This window comes from Rattus rattus, chromosome 11, assembly GCF_011064425.1.
Source record: "Rattus rattus isolate New Zealand chromosome 11, Rrattus_CSIRO_v1, whole genome shotgun sequence".
Classification (NCBI taxonomy): domain Eukaryota; kingdom Metazoa; phylum Chordata; class Mammalia; order Rodentia; family Muridae; genus Rattus; species Rattus rattus.
The window spans coordinates 2638947-2657828 of NC_046164.1; the positions used below are offsets into that span (position 1 = coordinate 2638947).

The 18882-nt window shown below is 39.8% G+C and overlaps 1 protein-coding gene across 1 annotated transcript in view; it reads left to right on the top strand.

The window, feature by feature from the left end:
• Slc4a4 (solute carrier family 4 member 4) overlaps positions 1-18882 on the top strand; it is a 331652-nt gene that overhangs the window by 254681 nt on the left and 58089 nt on the right. The window contains exons 15-16 of the mRNA XM_032916131.1: positions 894-1165; positions 14558-14628. Coding sequence (XP_032772022.1) covers positions 894-1165; positions 14558-14628 — 343 coding nt within the window. The remainder of the gene's footprint in view (positions 1-893; positions 1166-14557; positions 14629-18882) is intronic.

Below are 18882 nucleotides of genomic sequence, written 5' to 3' on the forward strand. Positions count from 1 at the left end.
CAACAGATAGGTATCAAGAGATAACTATAAGTATCTGTGTAGGCTGAGCAGTCAACCATCAGTTATTATCAGCATCTTTAGAATTCATGAGTCTCTAGTTTCAGTGGCATTCAATAGGAAGAGGAGCTTTCTGATCTAAGTAAAGGTAGCATTTGCCTGTAAATATTAATATTCAGTAGGCATTTTATACTGTATGTGTTAAACTAAACAGCAATATTAATTTCTTGCCTAGGTCCTGTGACCTCCCCAGTCATGTGGTTATGTGGGTTTTTTTGTTTGTTTGTTTGTTTGTTTGTTTTTAGCAGATTTGTAGTATGAGGCATAGGGTTCCTCTGGTACAGCAGCCTTCAACTCCAGCCTTCAACTCCAGCCAGAAAATAGTTGGTTTCATCTGAAACATTCAGGCCACTGTTACAAACTCTGTGTGTGTGTGTGTGTGTGTGTGTGTGTGCGTGTGTGTGTGTGTGTGTGTGTCTGTCTGTCTTGTTAAGTTGGTATTGTAGTTTATGGGGTTCAATGTTGGATAAGAGGGTGTGGATAGAGTTTTTTACTCAGTAGCATGCCTGCATACTACCCTTCGATTCCATGAAAGCCCTCTGGCAGGGGGGAAGCTTCCATCTCTGAAGTTTATTTTTTGAAAGCAATAATTAGTGACACCCGGCCCCCCAAGAAAAACTTTTAGAGTAATTCCTAAAGGTAGCATAATAATATTATGAAACCAAATCCTTAAAAAACTTCTGGATAAAATTTAGCTTTATGTAAGTAGTGTCTGAAAGTAATCTTGCGTTTTTAGCAACCATTCTATAGGCGTTTTAGTTGGTTTAGATACTGCATGTATTTCCTGGAGGAAAAGTCAAAATACCTGTTTGATTTTGTTTGCTTTTTCTTCTCAGGGACCATAGTTTTGACTACTTGGAGTTTCGTCTTTGGATTGGCCTGTGGTCAGCCTTCATGTGTCTCATCCTGGTAGCCACTGATGCCAGCTTCCTGGTTCAGTACTTCACCCGTTTCACGGAAGAAGGATTCTCCTCTCTGATCAGCTTCATCTTCATCTATGATGCTTTCAAGAAGATGATCAAGCTAGCAGATTACTATCCTATCAACTCTGACTTCAAAGTGGGCTACAACACTCACTTCTCCTGTGCTTGCCTGCCACCTGACCCAGGTAAGGAAACCTTGGGTAGAGCTTCCACTTACACTCTGTGTAGGAAGCTGTGAGCTCCTGCTTGCAAAGGTTCAGTATAGTATAATGTTCCTTTGAAAGGATCTTACCTGATTTTCTCTGAGGAATCATAGTACCAAATTTGACATATAAAGTATCTAAGCATGGTATTCAATGACACAATGACTTCATGATCCCTGGGATGGGAGTGAAGCCAGGTCAGTACTTGTGATCACCTCAAACTCTGCAGCATTTACAAGGAATGGATGTTTACATTATTTTTAGTTTTATGAGGTAATTGGGGAGGATCAAGCATGTATATAATGAGTCTAAAGATCAGATGAACCCAATTCTCTGAACTTCTATTTCACATTTTACTGTTTCTTGATTGCTATGAGAATCTCTTCCTTTAAATGATGTTTAAGTAGATTATCTTAAAATCTAGAACAAAAGAAATACTAATTCAGTTTTTATAAGTTGAGTCATGAAATTAAAAAAGGAAGCTCGAATTAAAGACATTTAATGGATAAGTGGGATCTTTTAGTTTAATTCTGGTGTGTAATGCCAGTGAGGAGGGAAAGGCCAAGGAAAAGCTGAGAAGAAAGGAAGGCATATATGTGTGTGTGTGTATCTGTATATATACATACATGTATTTATATGTATATGTACTATACATATATACTATATACACATGTGTTTACATATATATATGTATGGGTATATATAAATCTGCTACTAATATATATATATATACATATATATACACACATATACATATATACACATATACACTAGTAGCAGATTTATATTGCGAAGTGTGAAGAGATTAAGGTAACATTTGAGTGAGGAATATGATAATTTATAATTTAATATTGATCTTAATAATTTCATATCCATCTAGTCAAACTTAAGTCAATATAAAGTTTTTAAATAAATGTGTTCAAAGTCTCGTGAAATATTTTTTAGAATAATTCATCATTGATTTATAGAGCACAAGGCTACAGGGCCGACTCTGAGAAAAACACTCTAGATTGCTATAATAGAATAATGGATTGGTGTTTGTACTACACAATTTAATGACATTAGTATTGTAGATACCATGATATACCATTAGGTATAGGTTGGCATTACCTAGAGTAAAAATTGATATGCACTTCACACTTTTTGAGTCATGCCTAATGGATTGAGCCCGGTAGAATCCTGAGGTGTGATAAGCAAGAATGTAGAATATTCATGGAATATCCACTTCCACTTCTGGATTCTGAGGCCCAGCCTCTTTCTATTCATTGTAAAGCAAATGGGACTGCACTGTGGGCCTGATACAAAATGCATATGGCTGTAAAATTGAAGGGTTTTTGTGCTTGTGGGAGGCTGTGTGCGATTATTTCCCGATATGCTGTTGGTGTAACTCATCATCTGAGAGACAGAGAATATTGATCATCATCTGCATGGTGAACAAAGAAAGTAGCACCTCATGAGTAACTGGCCCTAGTACTGATGGAAGACTGGGTATCTAGGACTTCACAACGGCAACTCTTCTTGTCTGGTTTAAGGATGATAAAGATACATTAATGTAAAGCCTATACCTAAGAGCAAGGTAGAGAAATACGATTGAGATTTCAATATTCTGATGAGATTTGCATGTTTTAACAGACTTGAAATAGTAGTACATGAAATATCTCATAGATTAAAAGGGGACTTGTGTAGGACATAGTAGTGTATGCCTATGTGTCAGGGTTCTCTACAGAACCAGAACTAATATAGTCATTATGTTATAAATTATAAATACATATCATATGAGATTTATTACAATGGTCTACCTAGTCTAACAATGGCTATCTACCAATGGAAGTCCATGAACCCACTAGGTATTCAGGTCATGAGGCTAGATGTCTGCTAATCTTCATTGTATACTGAAATCCCAGAATAGTTGGCTCAAATTCCAGTCAAGGAATGAACTTAGCAGTAAGATTGAGGGAAAGTGAGTTGAGAATAAGGGTTTCCTTCTTCCATGTCCTGTATAGAAAGGCTGCCACCAGAAGGTGCGGCCGAGATTAAATATGGATTTTCCCACCTCAAACGTATGGATTATGGGTTAGTCTTTCCACTTCAAATGATTTAATTAAGGAAAACCCCTCACAGGTATACCCAGACACTTGTATTTTAGTTACTTCTAAATGTAGTCAAGTTGACAACCAAGAATAGCCCTCACAGCCTATAATCCCAGAACTCAGGAGACGGAGACAGGGTTGACACAAATTCAATGCCATCCCAGGTTACATAGTTCCAAGATGACCTGGAGTGAGAAATCTATCTCTCAAAACCAATGGCAAATACTGGCTTGTAGTCCTAAAGGTGTTATTAATAAATTACATCTGCTTCTTCCAGAGAAATGTAGCTATGGGAGCTCGTCTTGGGAGAATGTCCAAACCCAGAGAGGCCATCAGTTTGGACTTGAAGGAAGTATTGACAATACATATAAAACTCAGGGTTCAATCCTTAATACTTAAAAGAAGAGATTCACAAGCATATTAACAGTAGGAGCTTGAACATTCTTTTCCATTTATTTGTATACATATATATCATACATTTATGTATTTATGGAAAAATCTGAGCTGGACTTGTTACACAAGTCTGAGTATACATTCAGCAAGGTTTTCTAAAAGAAAATAACTGCCACTCAATGTATTGTGGCCTGAGATGTTTGTCAAGCTGGGTGAGGGCTTTGTCAGTATCCCTGTCATGCACAAAAGAAAGATCTGGTTTTGGCCCCATTTTGCCTGTGGCTAATGGAAACTTCATTATTTCTTCTAATTGGATGCTGGCAGACAAGTTAATACAGGACTAAGGAAAGCATCCATGAATGTGTTCAGGTTGAGAGAGAGATGGCTGGGGAGAGGTGGGCAGAGATAGAGAGAGGGATAGGGAGAGGGAGGGAAAAGAGAAAGAAAAGAAGGATAGGAATAGAGAGATGGAGGGATTCTTAAAGTTCCCCTTCCATGAGGGATCTTGGTGTGAAAAGTTGACACTGAGGGCTAAGCCAGCTTCACATATGCAGTGCAAGTATAAGCTACAAGATTATAGCTTCCTTCTACCTGTGTGCCCTAGGTTCTGTGAAGCCCCAGTCCTGAATTGCGCTCAGGACAGTTCCCCCTCCCTGTATTCCACACCAGTATAGTTCTCCTGTTTAAGTAGCAGTTGACTGAGTCAAATGCATGACTGGAGCAAGTTCCTCCTCACCACATAGCCTGATCTCACCTTCGTCTATAAGGTGTGATAAATAAGAACTATCTTAAAGAAGGTAGATGTGGTGGAGCATGCCTATAATCCAGAACTTGGGATTCTGAGGCAGGAGGATTTCAAGTTCTAAGCTAGCCTGGGGTATCTAGTATCTACCTTGTATCAATTCTTCCTCCAATAAATTTATACAGATAACTGTGCCTAGAATGTTTCTAGCATGTAATGAGTAATTAAACTTACTTGCTTTGTTATTGTTGCTATTATTCATTACAATTTAATCTTTGGTAAGAGCAACAGCACAAAGATTACCATGTATCATTTTACCTTCTCCTCATACACCATTGAGTAGTTGGCTTTTCCAGCTCCTCATTGTTGTTACACTTGTTTTGTGCTGGTGTCACTCATGAAATACATACAGGAACTGATGATGGTCTAAGCCTGTGGAGTTGAAGCATGTTTGTGGTTTGGAAAAAGGCATATAAACATGTCCTACTGATATGAACTATTCTATTGCTGTGACGAAAAACCATGAGCAAGGAAACTCTTGCAAAAGAAGCTTTTATTTGGGGAGTGGCTTGCAGATTCAGAGGCTCAGTCCATTATCGTATGGACAAGGGGCGTCTTGGCAGGCAATGAGACACTGGGGAAGTAGCCAAGATATACCCTGACATGTAGGCTGAAAGGACAACCCTGGACTTGGCTTGGGCTCTTGAACGTTCAGAGCCCACCCCAAGTGACACACTTCCTCCAATAAAGCTACATATCTTAATCCTTTTCAAATAGTGTCACTCCCATGACTAACTATTCAACTATATAATCCATTCTTAATCAAGTCACAAGATATGTACATTTTTTTTGTTAACAATTTTATGTGTTTTCTAAGCTCCATAAAGTTAATAACTATAGGCTGGGCATGGTGGAACACCCTTTTATTCCCAGCATTGGGGACATCTAGGCAGCCGGACCTCTGGGTGTTCAGGGCCAGTCTGGTATATGTATTTAGTTCCAGGCTGGCCAGAGCTACCCAGTGATATCCTACTTTTAAAAAAGGAAGAAAGGAAGGAAGGAAGGAAGGAAGGAAGGAAGGCAGGCAGGCAAGGAAGGAAAAGAATGAAAGAAAAGAACTACATAACTATACAGTTCCTACTCAACACTTGCCCAACTTTCCCATAACCTTTAAAGCTGTGATAGCAAACTGCAAAGACTCATCTTAAATGCATTACTTCTGAAGAGCAAAATGCAGGATTGTTAGGGAGAGAGCGTGTTAGGGTGAGTCGCATATAAGCTCAAGTAAGAGCTCTAAGAACAACAAAAGGCTGGTCTTTCATCACAACATGCACTCCTAGTAAAAGAATTCAATCAATGAGTCAGTAATATTTAAACTGGCGGATGGCTTGTTTTTCAACACTGGGGCAGTATGTGACAACAAGCTAGCAACTGCACAGATGGAGCCGTGATCCTGCAATCGAGGACATTTTACAGAAATGGGAATAGGGGTCAGTAATCTCGAAGAAGACTCCATTCATATATACACTATTTTATGGCCTTTTGAATGTTTTAAATTTTTTGAATAGTTCATACATGTACTATTCTTGATTCTTCAAGAATTTTGTAATACATAAATAAAATGTCTTTTGATATCTACAAGCTTCTCTGCCCCAATTTCTTTGAGACTCTCCTACCTAGCTCTTCTGCCAACTTCCCATCGTCTTCTTTTTTGAAACTGTAATCCATTGAGTACAACTAATGCTTCACATGTCTATAAAGCAGTCCACTAGAGTGTGGGCAGTCTACAGAGGCAACATCCCACATGAAAAGAGATTTTTCTTCCCTCAGTGGCCAACATCTGCTGGTAGATCCTCAGCTATGGTTGGGGATCTTGTGAGCTCCCTCGTCATCCATGCTAGAATTCTGACTAGCCTAATGTTATGTGGGTAACCACAGTTGCTCTATATTGATGTATATATCAACGATAATATAGGTTGTATAGAAGTAAATATTTAGAAGGGAGTTTGACAATGTGAGCATTTAGCAAAACAATAACTATAGGTTTGCCTCTGGTACCTGTGACTTCCCTAGCCATGGTTTGTTGACTAGACATGATCTCCTTCCCATGGGGAAGGCCTCAAACCTAATCAGAAAGCAGTTGGTTATTCCCAGTAACTAAAATTTTACTATTGCCCAGTGGTCACATCTTTCCTGGTATGTCTGTATTGTAACATGCAAGGCTCTGTACTGGGTGAGATCACTGATGTCTGCTCTCTCTAGCCTGCATAGCACCTCCAGGTACAATGAAAGCTAGGTGGCAGGAAAAGAAATGTCCACCATTTCTAGCCTGCTTTCTCTATGTCCTGCAGTGTCTTTAGAAATAGACTCTTCCACCATTGCAACCAAGAACAATGGCAGTAGTCAGCATTGTGTGGATGCCTTAGTGGTCTCTCAGACCCAGAAATTAGATGACAGTAACCTATGTCTGACATTGAGATTTTTCACAGAATAATCCAGATCTTCTGGGAGCAGAAGTATCCACCCATATAGGATACCTCTGTAAAAATCCTTTTCTTTCTTTCTTTTTAAGTATTTTTTTGAGTTTTTAAATTTATTATTACTTTGAGACAGGGTTTCTTTGGGTAGCCCTAGCTGTCCAGGAACTCTCTTTGTAGACCAGGCTAGCCTTGAACTCAGAGCTCTGTGTAACTCTGTCTCCCAAGTTCTGATATTAAAGGTAAGCATCACTAATGCCTGACCTTAAAGTATTTTTTAATTAACTTATGAGCTAGAGTATTCCTACAAGGTATCTTCGTGAATCTTACTTTTGTCCGTCAGCCCTTCACTCCTCCTTTCCCATCCCTCTACACACATATCATGTGTTAAATTTTGTCTTTATGAAGACAATTCTGCCTCCTTCTTTCCTTCCTGATTCTTTTTTAAATGAAGAGTTGTTCATTTTTTTTTGATGTGTAGGAGTGTTTTAGCTGTATGTATCTGTGTGCACCACGTGTATATCTAGTACCACAAAGGTCCTCTTGGATTGCAACTGCAGACAGTTGTAAGCCACTGTGTGCTTGCTCAGAAACTTGGGTCTTAGACCAGCAAGTACTTTTGACTTCTGAACCTTAGTCTCTCATGGCCCCTTCATGATCCTTCTTGTTCTTGAAAGTTTCTGCAAAAATCTCATCACTTCCTGACTGCTGTTTTCCTTATAAAGCCTTGTTCCTTTCGTTTAGCTTCTACTATGGATTAGTAACTCAAAACATTTCATTGAAGAGTTAATAGGGAAAATGAGCCAGGAAGTTTGACCTTCATGTGTAGACGCAAGGGCTGTATACTGACATTTTCTTTTCTCAGACATGATGCTAACTGATGTAGAGATAATAGATCTGTTTCCCAGCATGCCTTGATGGTTGCCTAGCATAAGTCTGTAAGAGAGGATAATTCAGAAGCCCAAATTGAAAACAAAAATGGTTAGTTGGAAATAGTTGGCCACATCCCAGGTCATTACAAGTCTCCCTGTACAGGCAGTCATCAGTGGGCTAGAACACAGACACCACATAGCAGTATGACCACGAGATAGACTGATAATTAGCTCTTTGCTCCGTAATCTGCAAACTGCATTCCTATTATGTAGGAAGGTTTGTTATTAAATGGCACAATGTATATATAACTGCTTGCCACCAGTCAACCCTGAATCAAAATGCCTTTCTTCATAATTCTCATTGTCTTACATGAGAAGCCCCATTCAGTCTTATAACATTCTTTAAAGAAGTTTAAATGCCCCCCCCATAAGCTTCTATTGCAGGCTGAGCGTGGAGAGCCATTGATGACCACTGTGCTCTTATAGACAAACAGGAAACACTTGTACTGTGTCTAAGAGAAGAAAAGTGGATTTGGTTCAGTCCATGTGGAGTATGTATTGCTGTTCTACTGAGTCTAAAGCCTTAAGAATATCATGTACTATGTCCGTAGTCATAGAACAAAGGTCTTTAAAGTATTAGGGGGAAGATGTTCAGTTCACCTCAAAAGAATCTATATAATTCATCCAGAAACATGAGTGCTAGGATTTTTTTTAAAATTGGAAACACACATGGACATCTCCCTAAACTCACTTTCAATTCTCCTTCCAAACTGTTTTCTTTCTCCTTTATCAATCTTCAGAAAGGTACAGGGAGTTAACTTCATTGAGTTTTAAGAATTATGTTCTTTAAAATGATATGGATTGTGTGATGTACACGTACACTTTTTTTTTAATAGAAAACAGCTTTCAACAGCATGTTCTGACCACTTTTGAAGAAGTATTATATTATAAATAGTGTTCATTATTTTCAAATGACCGAGGTCCAGCTTCGCTTGACCCAGACGTTAGAAATATGTTTTTAACTCTACTCCCCCCCATTCATTTGCATAATGTGGAAAGTTTATGATGCACACACACTCAAGGGCGTGTTGATAGTTTAGAAAAGGTCAAAATAAATTTTCTGACCAGGTGTTGGTCCTTTATCTGGAGGAGAAAGAAGCTTTGCTAAAAATGATGAATTATAAAAAGCAAGAAAAATAGCCTCGGGGGACAGACATGGTGTTGGTAACAGACGGGCTATATTTTATTGATTCGTTGTTAACTGTTCCAGAGAGAACGTGCTTAATAATGGATGAGTGATTAAGAGGAGAAAATTCTTTCTCAGACATCGAACGTATCGCTGTCTGTAATCTCTCAGAGTAAACGATGGCCTTTCTCCCCGTGTGAAAATATACGACCAAGCCAAGTAACTGGATTAGCTGGGCTCTGCATGCCCTCACCTTTATCTTATTCAAGGATGGACAGACGTCTGAATGCTCAGAAGCAATTGCCACTAAGATAGAATTTCACTCCTATTTTCTTTTTTACATAATTCCTCTTCAGCCTAATAGATGGATACCATAATAACATGTGACCGCCATTGAAAAGAACTACACAGTTCCTTGTGAATCCTGTGGGCCAACCGTGTGCTCAGTAGGTGTCTGTCTCATAGTCCAGATATAGAAAATGAGGAAATGCGGTATGATCCTAATTTATCTTTTACGAACGGTGCCATACTAAATGCAATTTCTCTTTTATGGTAGGTCATTCCTTTTTTTTTTATTTTTATGAAGTCAGTTTAAATCATAAAGTAATTGCAAAACTTGAACATGTAAGTTACGCTCTACTGTTCCTGGTCCTTGCTCTTGGAAGAGTGCTTCATTAACACAGTTAATTGTTCTGGTCATTCATGGTCATGGTGGTTCCTGCAAAAGCCGCGCATGCCCAAAACACCATCCCTCCAGCCTCCTTTCACTGTCCTAACCTATATTTGAGCAGCTTCGCTATGATGCTTGTAGAGACGGGGTGGGCAGGAATGAGTTTGGATTAGCGATTAGCACCAGACCTGGAAATATTCTCTGGCGTTGTGTTCTATACAGCATGCATTTGGACAAGTTTCTCTGGAATCATGTCTCTACCACATTGGGAATGTGATGATGGGTAGATATGGAGGAGACATTTTTGGGGAAACACAACTAAATATACTTCACTTAGGCCATCCACTGGAACTCTGCTCTTTAACTAGGAGCACAGTGTCTCAGGCTAAACTAACTTGCTAGTCACAGGAGAGCTCAAGCACTGGGCTTGGTAAAAGTACTTAGGGAAATGAAGACTGTAACCAAAAAGCTTAAAACTCTAGATAGCATTGTTTTAGATGAAGAGAGTGCTAACTCAGCTGTTTAACTCAGAATTTTCCTGATTCGCTTTACCGTTATCTACAAAAGCTGGTTTTGTAGAAGCAGCTTTAACAAGAGAAGTGACATAATCAAATTATCCAGGACCCTGAAATCAATGACATGCCCTGTAGCAAGAAGGAGATTTGGCCTTATCTTATATCGGTTACCCACTTAGTTGATTTCCTTAAGGCAATGCTTAGAGCAGAATTAACCACTGAAGCCTGATAATAACAGAGTAGCCTTAAGATCCTCCTTGTTCGCAGTTCTGAGTTACTGTAGCCCAGACACGCGGTTGTGATGCAGATTCAGATTAGCCTGGTGTTTAGTAAGCACCACCCAAAAGGCAGGCATTTATGAGGGAATTTTGGCAAACCTATGTTTAAATAACACAGTTATCTATAGATTTAATCATTACAAAACCTTTGAGAAGTAGCTGACGCCTCCCCAGATCAAGGTCTGTGTTCTCCATGGCATAGAGCTAATAGTGAAATTAGCACCATTTACTTACTTCTGACCTTGAAACTCCCATGGAGCCAACAGTCTGCTCCCTCGCCTTATGAGGGAGGTAGTTGGACTCAAATCCAACTACAGTAATGAAGGACTGGGAACTTGGAAAAAGCGAAGTAGCTCCTTCAAGACCAGGGAAGGAGGTATGGGAAGGAATTTCAGAGCCCTACGTTCAGAACACGGCGTGGTCAAAATTTAGGCCAGGATTGCTATGTCCCTCTCTCTGATACGATTTTGTGTTGCACTGTATATATAGCCAGACCTGCCTACAGTACTCAGTTGTTGCTCCCATTTGACCACATGGCCTCTAGTGAGCTTGTACCTCCTCCTGTTGCTATTAGTCCTGCTAGTGTATAAAGAAGGGCCATGTGGAGCCTTGGCATCAGGTCCGTGGTTACCTTGTGTGGGAGGTGTGCCAACAGGAACACATGTCCCTTCCTGCAGCTGAAGCCACTATATCTCCTGGTTCTTTTTCTAGACTTCTCCACAGGCACTAAGAAGAAAGGCTTAAGATTGAAAACTGACAGACACACTTTTAACAGGTCTATTTCTGACAGCCATTCTAGAGGATCAGCTCAACCTAGATACATAAGGAAATAAGGAAGACCAAAAAATGAAAATCCAAATAGTGGATTGGCCTGGCAGTGACTGGCTGGACCTCAGTTGGCCAGGCCCGCAAAGCAAAGACTTGCACTTTTCCCCAAGTCTTGATGCTGAGCTGAGAGTGAAGACAGAGTGCAGCGTGTCTGGGCTTTTCCTTTTGACCTTTTCAGAATCCTAATTAAGGATATTGCAGATGCCTTATAAATGGATCAGTCTGCAATTGGATGCCAAAGTGTTTATACTCTGTCTGGATCTAAATGGTGCCCAATGGCCCTTGTAGATCAAGAGCCCAGCTGTAATCGATCATTTTCTCATCAGTGAGCCTAAAGAAATTTACTTTTAATCTCATTTATGGACTCTACCAAATTCTGCCAATGTATATTTATAGAAGTGCATATATATATATATGTATATATATATGATTATTAAAATAAGTAGAGAAAGTATTATATATGTCTTCCTGTTCTCTAGATACTGCTCTCCTGGGATTTTTAGGGCCAGTGTACTTTACTAGTTTATCTAAGACAGACACTGAAAATATAAAGAAATATAATTAAGTGGAGTTTATATATTTCCAATACTTGGGAGCAGTTACTGAAAGTTCAAACTCTTATTTTAATTTCTGTATCATCTATAATCATCCCACAGAGTTAGAGTCTTACTTTCCTTCCCCCACTCTTTAACCATTGTTGGAATGCAGAGAAGTGTGTTGCAAAGAAACTCTCAACATCCTGTCATGGGAAGCTGGTGAAGTTGCACTGAGAAGCTAACTGAGAAAGTGCAGTCTGCCAGACACTGAACAGTGCCTGGGATTTCCTGAGTGCTGACTCACTGGTGAGCCCTGTCCCACCTTAAGTCCCTGGTCCATTAACATCATCATCTAGATTTTGATGAGTAGGGATGCTGGCAGAAAGGAAAGAATCCAGAATCAATTAGGTTCAAATCCAGGTGATCCTTCTGACTGCACATTTAGAGAAGGCATCTCTCAGGTGGCTTGCCTTACCCAATATTCAAATCATGTGAGGAAGGTTACCTATGGTGTGTTGTTCTAGGACGATTCCTTCCTTCCTTCCTTCCTTCCTTCCTTCCTTCCTTCCTTCCTCCCTCCCTCCCTCCCTCCGTCCCTCCCTTCCTTCTTTTGTAATTCATTCATTTATTTAATTATTTTCTATCTATTTTTTCTTTTTGAGACAGAGTCTCGTGTATCCCAGACTGGTCTCAAATTTCTACATAGCCAAGAATGACTTTGGATTTCTGATCTCCTGCCTCCAAGATGCCACTTCCCACCTTGGTTCTTTAACTACCATCAAGGTTGAAACCCAGGGCCCATACTTGCTAGACAGACACTCTGTTGACTATGATAAATCTTTAGACCTATACCATGCTTTAAAAGTGAACGCATTGAGTACTATAAGATGTCTTAGTTAGGGTTTCCATCACTGCGAAGAGACACCATGACCAAGGCAACTGTTACAAAGTAAAACATTTAATTGGGGCTGGCTTACAGTTTCAGAGGTTCAGTCCATTATCATCATGGTGGAAACTTGGCAGCACGTAGGCAGACATAGTCCTGGAAGAACCGGGAGTTCTACGTCTCGATCCACGGGCAGCAGAAGGGGATTGTGTAACTGGGTACAGCTTGAGCTTATATGAAAACCCAAAAGCCCACCCCCACAGTGACACACTTTCTTTGACAAGGCCACACCTTCTCCAACAAGGCCACACCTCCTAATAGTGCCATTCCCGATGAACCAAGCATTCAAACACATTGAGTCTATGGTGGACCATACCTATTCGAACCACATAAGAAGGTGGACTTTGTTATTTTTTTTTTCAAGAACAAAATGGTACTATAAACCTAGCTTTGCTAATAATAACTTCACTAACTATTTTTTAAGAATTCTTTTCTTGTTGCTTAGGCCAAGCCTTTTTAGTCTCTCTGGGATATGCAATGAGATAGAAGAAGAAAACACACCATGTGCTTATGTTAGGGAGGCTGTGGTAGGCACTACCTTCTGGCTAATGAATTGCCTTTAGGGACCAGAATAGATTTTAATGTTGACCCAAATTTGTTTACTCTCCTTTGGTTTCTCTGTCTCGTCCATTCCCTTTGTCTGTATTTACTTTCGATCATTTCCAGTAAGGAAACACCTAGTCCCCAGCTTTGTTAATTGGACATGGATCACCACTTTGAGTGCCTATGAGTTAAGATTCAGACATTGTAAACTCTGGGGATGAGTAGTGAAAAGCTATGGTCCTTCCGTCCTCACCGATCACCCATTTTATATTTCAACTATCAAACACAGTCATGCGTTTCTCCTTAAAAGTTTACATAGACAAGCTCTGAAGTACAGAGAGCTAAAACGACAGTATGGAGTTTCACTGGATTGGGGAGAACCAAAGAGCACTTTTTGAATCAAATGTTGATTAAATGATATGATTCTCAGAGAAAAGCTTAATAGATGTTGTTTCATATTGCCACTAATTAAGTATATTCTGTGTATAATAGTTAAAAATGCAAATCTTTCTGTCAGTGGGAAAAGAGTCTATCTGATAAAATGAAATGTTTCAATTAAAATATTACATTTTAATTTTTAGACCCATAAAATAACTAATGAAATGTTTCCAAAGTAAAGGTTAGTTTAATTCTTCATCAAGACACACCTTAAGTCTATAAATGATGCCTCATTATATGGAAATGCTTTAAGGTTGATTATATATATGATTATATATACATATATATGCACATATTCATCCTCATTATATTTAGTGCATCTGTTTAGTGCTTTTTCACACATTTTGCAAAGATTTTATCATGTACAGCTCAGTTTTCAAAACACTACAAATTCCTTAATACTTAATTAATCTTCATGGTATCTGGATCTAGGAAGCATCTTAATAATTGACAGTAAATATTTCCATTAGATAAATATATGTTGAATATGTACCAGAGACAGAATTCTAGTAAAAACACTAATATAAAATTCTGAGTTTAGTCCCTGCTCCCAAGGTTGGACTATGTGTCAGTTCTTCTCAATTAGTCTTCCTTCACTTCTCTTTTTCCTTGAAGATAAACCAGGAAAGCGCTAGAGCGTTATTGGTTGAGAACACAGTCAACATTTAATGTCATCTCTTAAACATCTGCTGTACAAATCTGCTGAAGGTTTTGTTTTATTTAGGTCTAAGAAGAATACGCTTACGATACCCACGTTATTGCAGATCTACTCATGCCCCCCTCTGTATTTTAAAAGTCATTATGCATCTAGTTTATTTCTATTTTATTCTTCATATTAAAAAATTCTCTTTTTCTTACAGTTAATCTCTCAGTATCTAATGATACCACACTAGCCCCAGAGGACCTGCCAACCGTTTCTTCTACGGACATGGTGAGTGACTTGATATTTCAAACTACCTGCAAAGTTTGTGGTGCACGCAGGCTGCTGTGTGGTCTCCATTGAGCAACGCTGATCTTCGTTGCCCATAGAGGGAACAACAACAACAACAACAACAACAACAACAACAACAAAAATAACATCAGCTTTTAGTGTTTCAGTCCCTTTAAGAACTGTGAAACCAAAATTTATTGGTATAACATTCTTTTCAAACCTTCTTAAGGACCTAACTGCTATTTATTGTGACCTTGAAATATTTCCACAAGGGCAAGGAGTCTGTTGGAAAACAAGAGCTAACGCTGTCTGCTTCTGGCCTGGCTAGGGTCTTGTCTGGCTGAAGGGATGGCATTGTCCTCCCTTCACTAAGGGTGCTCGTACCAGGACATTTCCCCCATTACTTAGAAAGGACTGAGTATCCATCACACAGTGTCCTTTCCCATGGCTTGTAACCAGGGACCTTTAAGGCCTTGGAATTACGTTTTTAAAATGAGCTGTTTTGCATGGAAGGTCACAGGCTGGAAGACAACTTTTATATTCGAGAAAAGGAGGAAAGTGCTGTTTCAGGCTTCTGATTGTTCCTTCAATGCCAAATATGGAAGCCAACCAAAGAATATCAATCTCTCAGTTACAAAGACAGAAAACATAATACCTCGTATTGAGAGAGTGCCCATCTCTCAGGAGACCAGAACACTTCTGCAGATATTGTGCAGCCAGTGCCCACAAGCATAAGTGATGCAGTTTGTGTCCTTCCTGGAGAGCTCTCACATGACACCCCCCCCCCCCCCTCTTGCTTTGTATTCTCTGGCTTCTCTGACTTCATTCCTTACCTCTAGAACATTCAAACATTATGTCTTTGCTTCTTCATGTTTCATACTTTGTGAGTATGTATCTGTGCCTCTCTCCTCTCTCTCCCTCTGTGTGTATGACGGGGTGGTGGGTAAGAACATATCTACATGTTGGAAATCACTATAGAAGAATTCAAATTTAATCTCTTTGCCAGGCAACCCAGAAGGACTTGCCTAAAATAGATAAGGAAGTGCTTCCTTCTAGGTTTTTAAAATTTTTTTTAATTAAAATTCTTTTTGTGCTTTAAAAGGAAACCAATAAAAACCTAAGCTCATTTGAAATAAAAAATTTTAAAGACACTTGCTTTTACATTGCTTCCTACTCTACCACAGGGCCCGATCTAGCAGCTAGCTGCTTACAGCCAGTGTTACTGTCCCCAGATCTGATCCCCACTGGCCTGTATCCTCCTGTGACTATGACAAGAAGACAAGAAGGAGAGAAGAACTGGTAGCTATTACTTCTAAGAGGCCCAAGTTCTCTCTTTGCTAAGCCACACTGTCTCTGCTCTCCTGTGTCTTTATGGGACACGTGGTCATCGAAACGTAATTAACCCCTTTTTTTCATCCATGATTAAGTTATGAGAGAAGGTGCAGTGAAGTGACATGCAGCCCCTGGCCAGGGAGCCTTCCTCTCCTAAGGCCTCAGGAACCAGGTGTTAGAGGAGGAAAAGCCTTTCCCTTCCTTCATCCTCATTAGCAGGAAGCTCTCCTCCTATGCAGTGTGCTCAGTGTCTCAGGGGAAAGCAGGGAAGAGGGTCGTTCCAGGAACTGCCAAGGCGTTCCTAAGGATAAGAAAGTATTTCCAAGTCTTCTCATTTGTTACTGGAATCATTTCATCTTCACTCTTCCCACTTGCCCTACTGATACATGGCTGGTTGTCTCTCTCTCCACCCGGCAAACAAATTCTTTACATAGTCATTGAAAAGAAGCATTGAGAGGCCCTGTAGCTGGTGCAAGATCTCAATGTGTTAGGATCCATGGCTTCCAGCTTCAAGATCCAGGAGACCAACATCAACATCTTACATCAGTATCCCTGACAGATAGCTGAAAGAATCGTTTAGTTAGAGGGATCCCTTTAATACACAGTTTTGATGTGGTAATTTTGGTGGGTTTTACAGCACCATATTCCATGTACTATCGAGACATTTCTGTGTCTCAGAAAGCCCCATGGAGTAGTCTGTTGTCTCGTGAGCCAAGAGAGACCGTCCTTTGCTTCTCTGCTGTGCTGCCCACCAGAGGGCAAATGTCTCAGTTCTTTTAGAAGTCACAGAATGCAGTGGGCTCCAACTGCTCGTGGGCCTCTTTTACTATGAGGTACTTGTAATATTTCAGAGTTCAGTCTATTTACATTTCTTTACATCCTTATCTTCGGTGGTTTTTAAACTCTTATTTTGCAAACTACCTAGCTTGCTTTGCATGTTAGTGTGGGAGCAGTGGTCTTAATTTTTCAGAAACATAATCTTATTCCCAAGCAGAATAACCCCTCAATGTCACCATTTTGTCCAACAACTGTGGCTGTATACGCTATGTATATGATAAAGTGAGATTGGAGAATATGCAAATATCGCTGCTCAGGTGAGAGAAGCCCTGTGTGAGATTGCATTTCTGCTACTTCTTAAAGCTCCTGTCTATAGTATCCCTGTCAATCGACAGCACATGTTTTATCAGTCTTGTGTATTGAAGGAGATTGTAGACCAGTAGCTCTCAACCTTCCTAATGCTGCGACCCTTTACGGCAGTTCCTCATGCTGTGTTGACCCCAGCTAAAATGATTTTCATTGTTACTTCATAACTGTATTTTTGCTACTGTTATGTAGCAATTCTGTGTGTTTTGGTGGTCTTAGGCAACCCCAGGGAAAGGGTTGTTCAACCCCCAAAGGGGTCGAGACCCACAGCCTGAGAACCGATGAGGATGGATAATATTTATTTACTCCTTGCTTGTTGCACTCCCCAGTGGATTTAACAATCCTACCCTGGCGATTCTGTCAGTCATAGGAATAAGAACCATTGCATCCACGTGATTCTACTGGATGCCCAGACATAGAAACAATAGTGGTTCGATGTGATGTGCCTTCAGGGGGAACAGAGCAGTTAGCAGGCCTTTGCATGGGAAACGGGATGTCATATTCGTCTTTCAATGTATAGCATCTTGTGGTTTTCTCCCATTGAGAAGTTCAGGTGTAAAAACCATCCTGTCCTTATGTATGTTTAAAGAGACTCATGTCCCAATTTAAAAAAAAATATGTTGTAGAAAACATATTTCAGATATGCACTGAAGTCGAAGAGCAGAGTGGACTGCTATGTGCCTGTCACCTGGGCTGGCACGTACATGTCACCGGGGTTCAATGATCACTTACCTCTGTCTGTTCTAGCTCATGTTCCCTGCTTTTTGGGGAGGAGATAGAATGATACTTTATTTTTTAAGTAAATCCTTATATTTTTATGAATCCAGGGCAAATCCACTTAGTGTAAGCAGGGTGATTCTCTTGAAAATGAGACTCTTTTCGGGAGATGCTCTTTCTCGACACCTTCAGATGTCTGATGTTCTTTTCTTTAAACCTTTTTCTCACTACCCCTTTGTATGCTGTGGTTTACCTCATCCTACTGGTCACATGACTTCTCTGTGGCTCTGTGTTTCTCCACATGAGTGTGTCGGCTCACAGGGCCTAATTCTTCTGTGTGTCTGCTCAGATATAAAGAAACATACATCCAAGTCCACTGCTCGTTTTCCTCATCCACAGGCCTTGTTCCCTGTCATTTCTTAACTCCGTCCTCCTGTTTGTCTTTCTTCCCTTGGAGTTGGAAACACTGTAAGCCCATTCCTGCTCTCAGGGCTCAGTGGGAATCTTGTCCTTTCTGTACTCAGTGAAATAGACTGCCCTCCCACCCCCCTTCTGCTATCCTAACCATGCACGTACACACACACTCTTCATCGCCTTGTGCTATTGAGTAATTTCTGAGCAAACACTTTATTTCTCTAAGAAAACTTGCAAATATTGTTGCTATTCCTTTAATCTTTTTTTACTCCCTTAAAACTTAGGTTAGTTTATTTCCGTGTTCGCATTCAGGGCATTCTCGATTTCCCTGTGGGAGCTTATTTTAATTTCCCACTGACTATTGTTATTCAAATATCACATAACTAAATGAAATAGCCTTGCCAGATTTAACAAACGAAATATGGAATATTCAATTGCATTCGAATGCCAGATGAATGTTAAATAATTTTTAGGGTACGTTCTGACTATTGCATAGAACGTGCCTATGCTAAAAACAGTCATTGTTAAGGGTGAGTGTTAACTGAGGATATGGTATTTTATCTGCTCATTGTAAATTGAAAGCTTAGTTTAACTTTTGTCCTCTGGAGAGGGGTGACAAATGACACATTTCTTCTTTGAATATGCTAT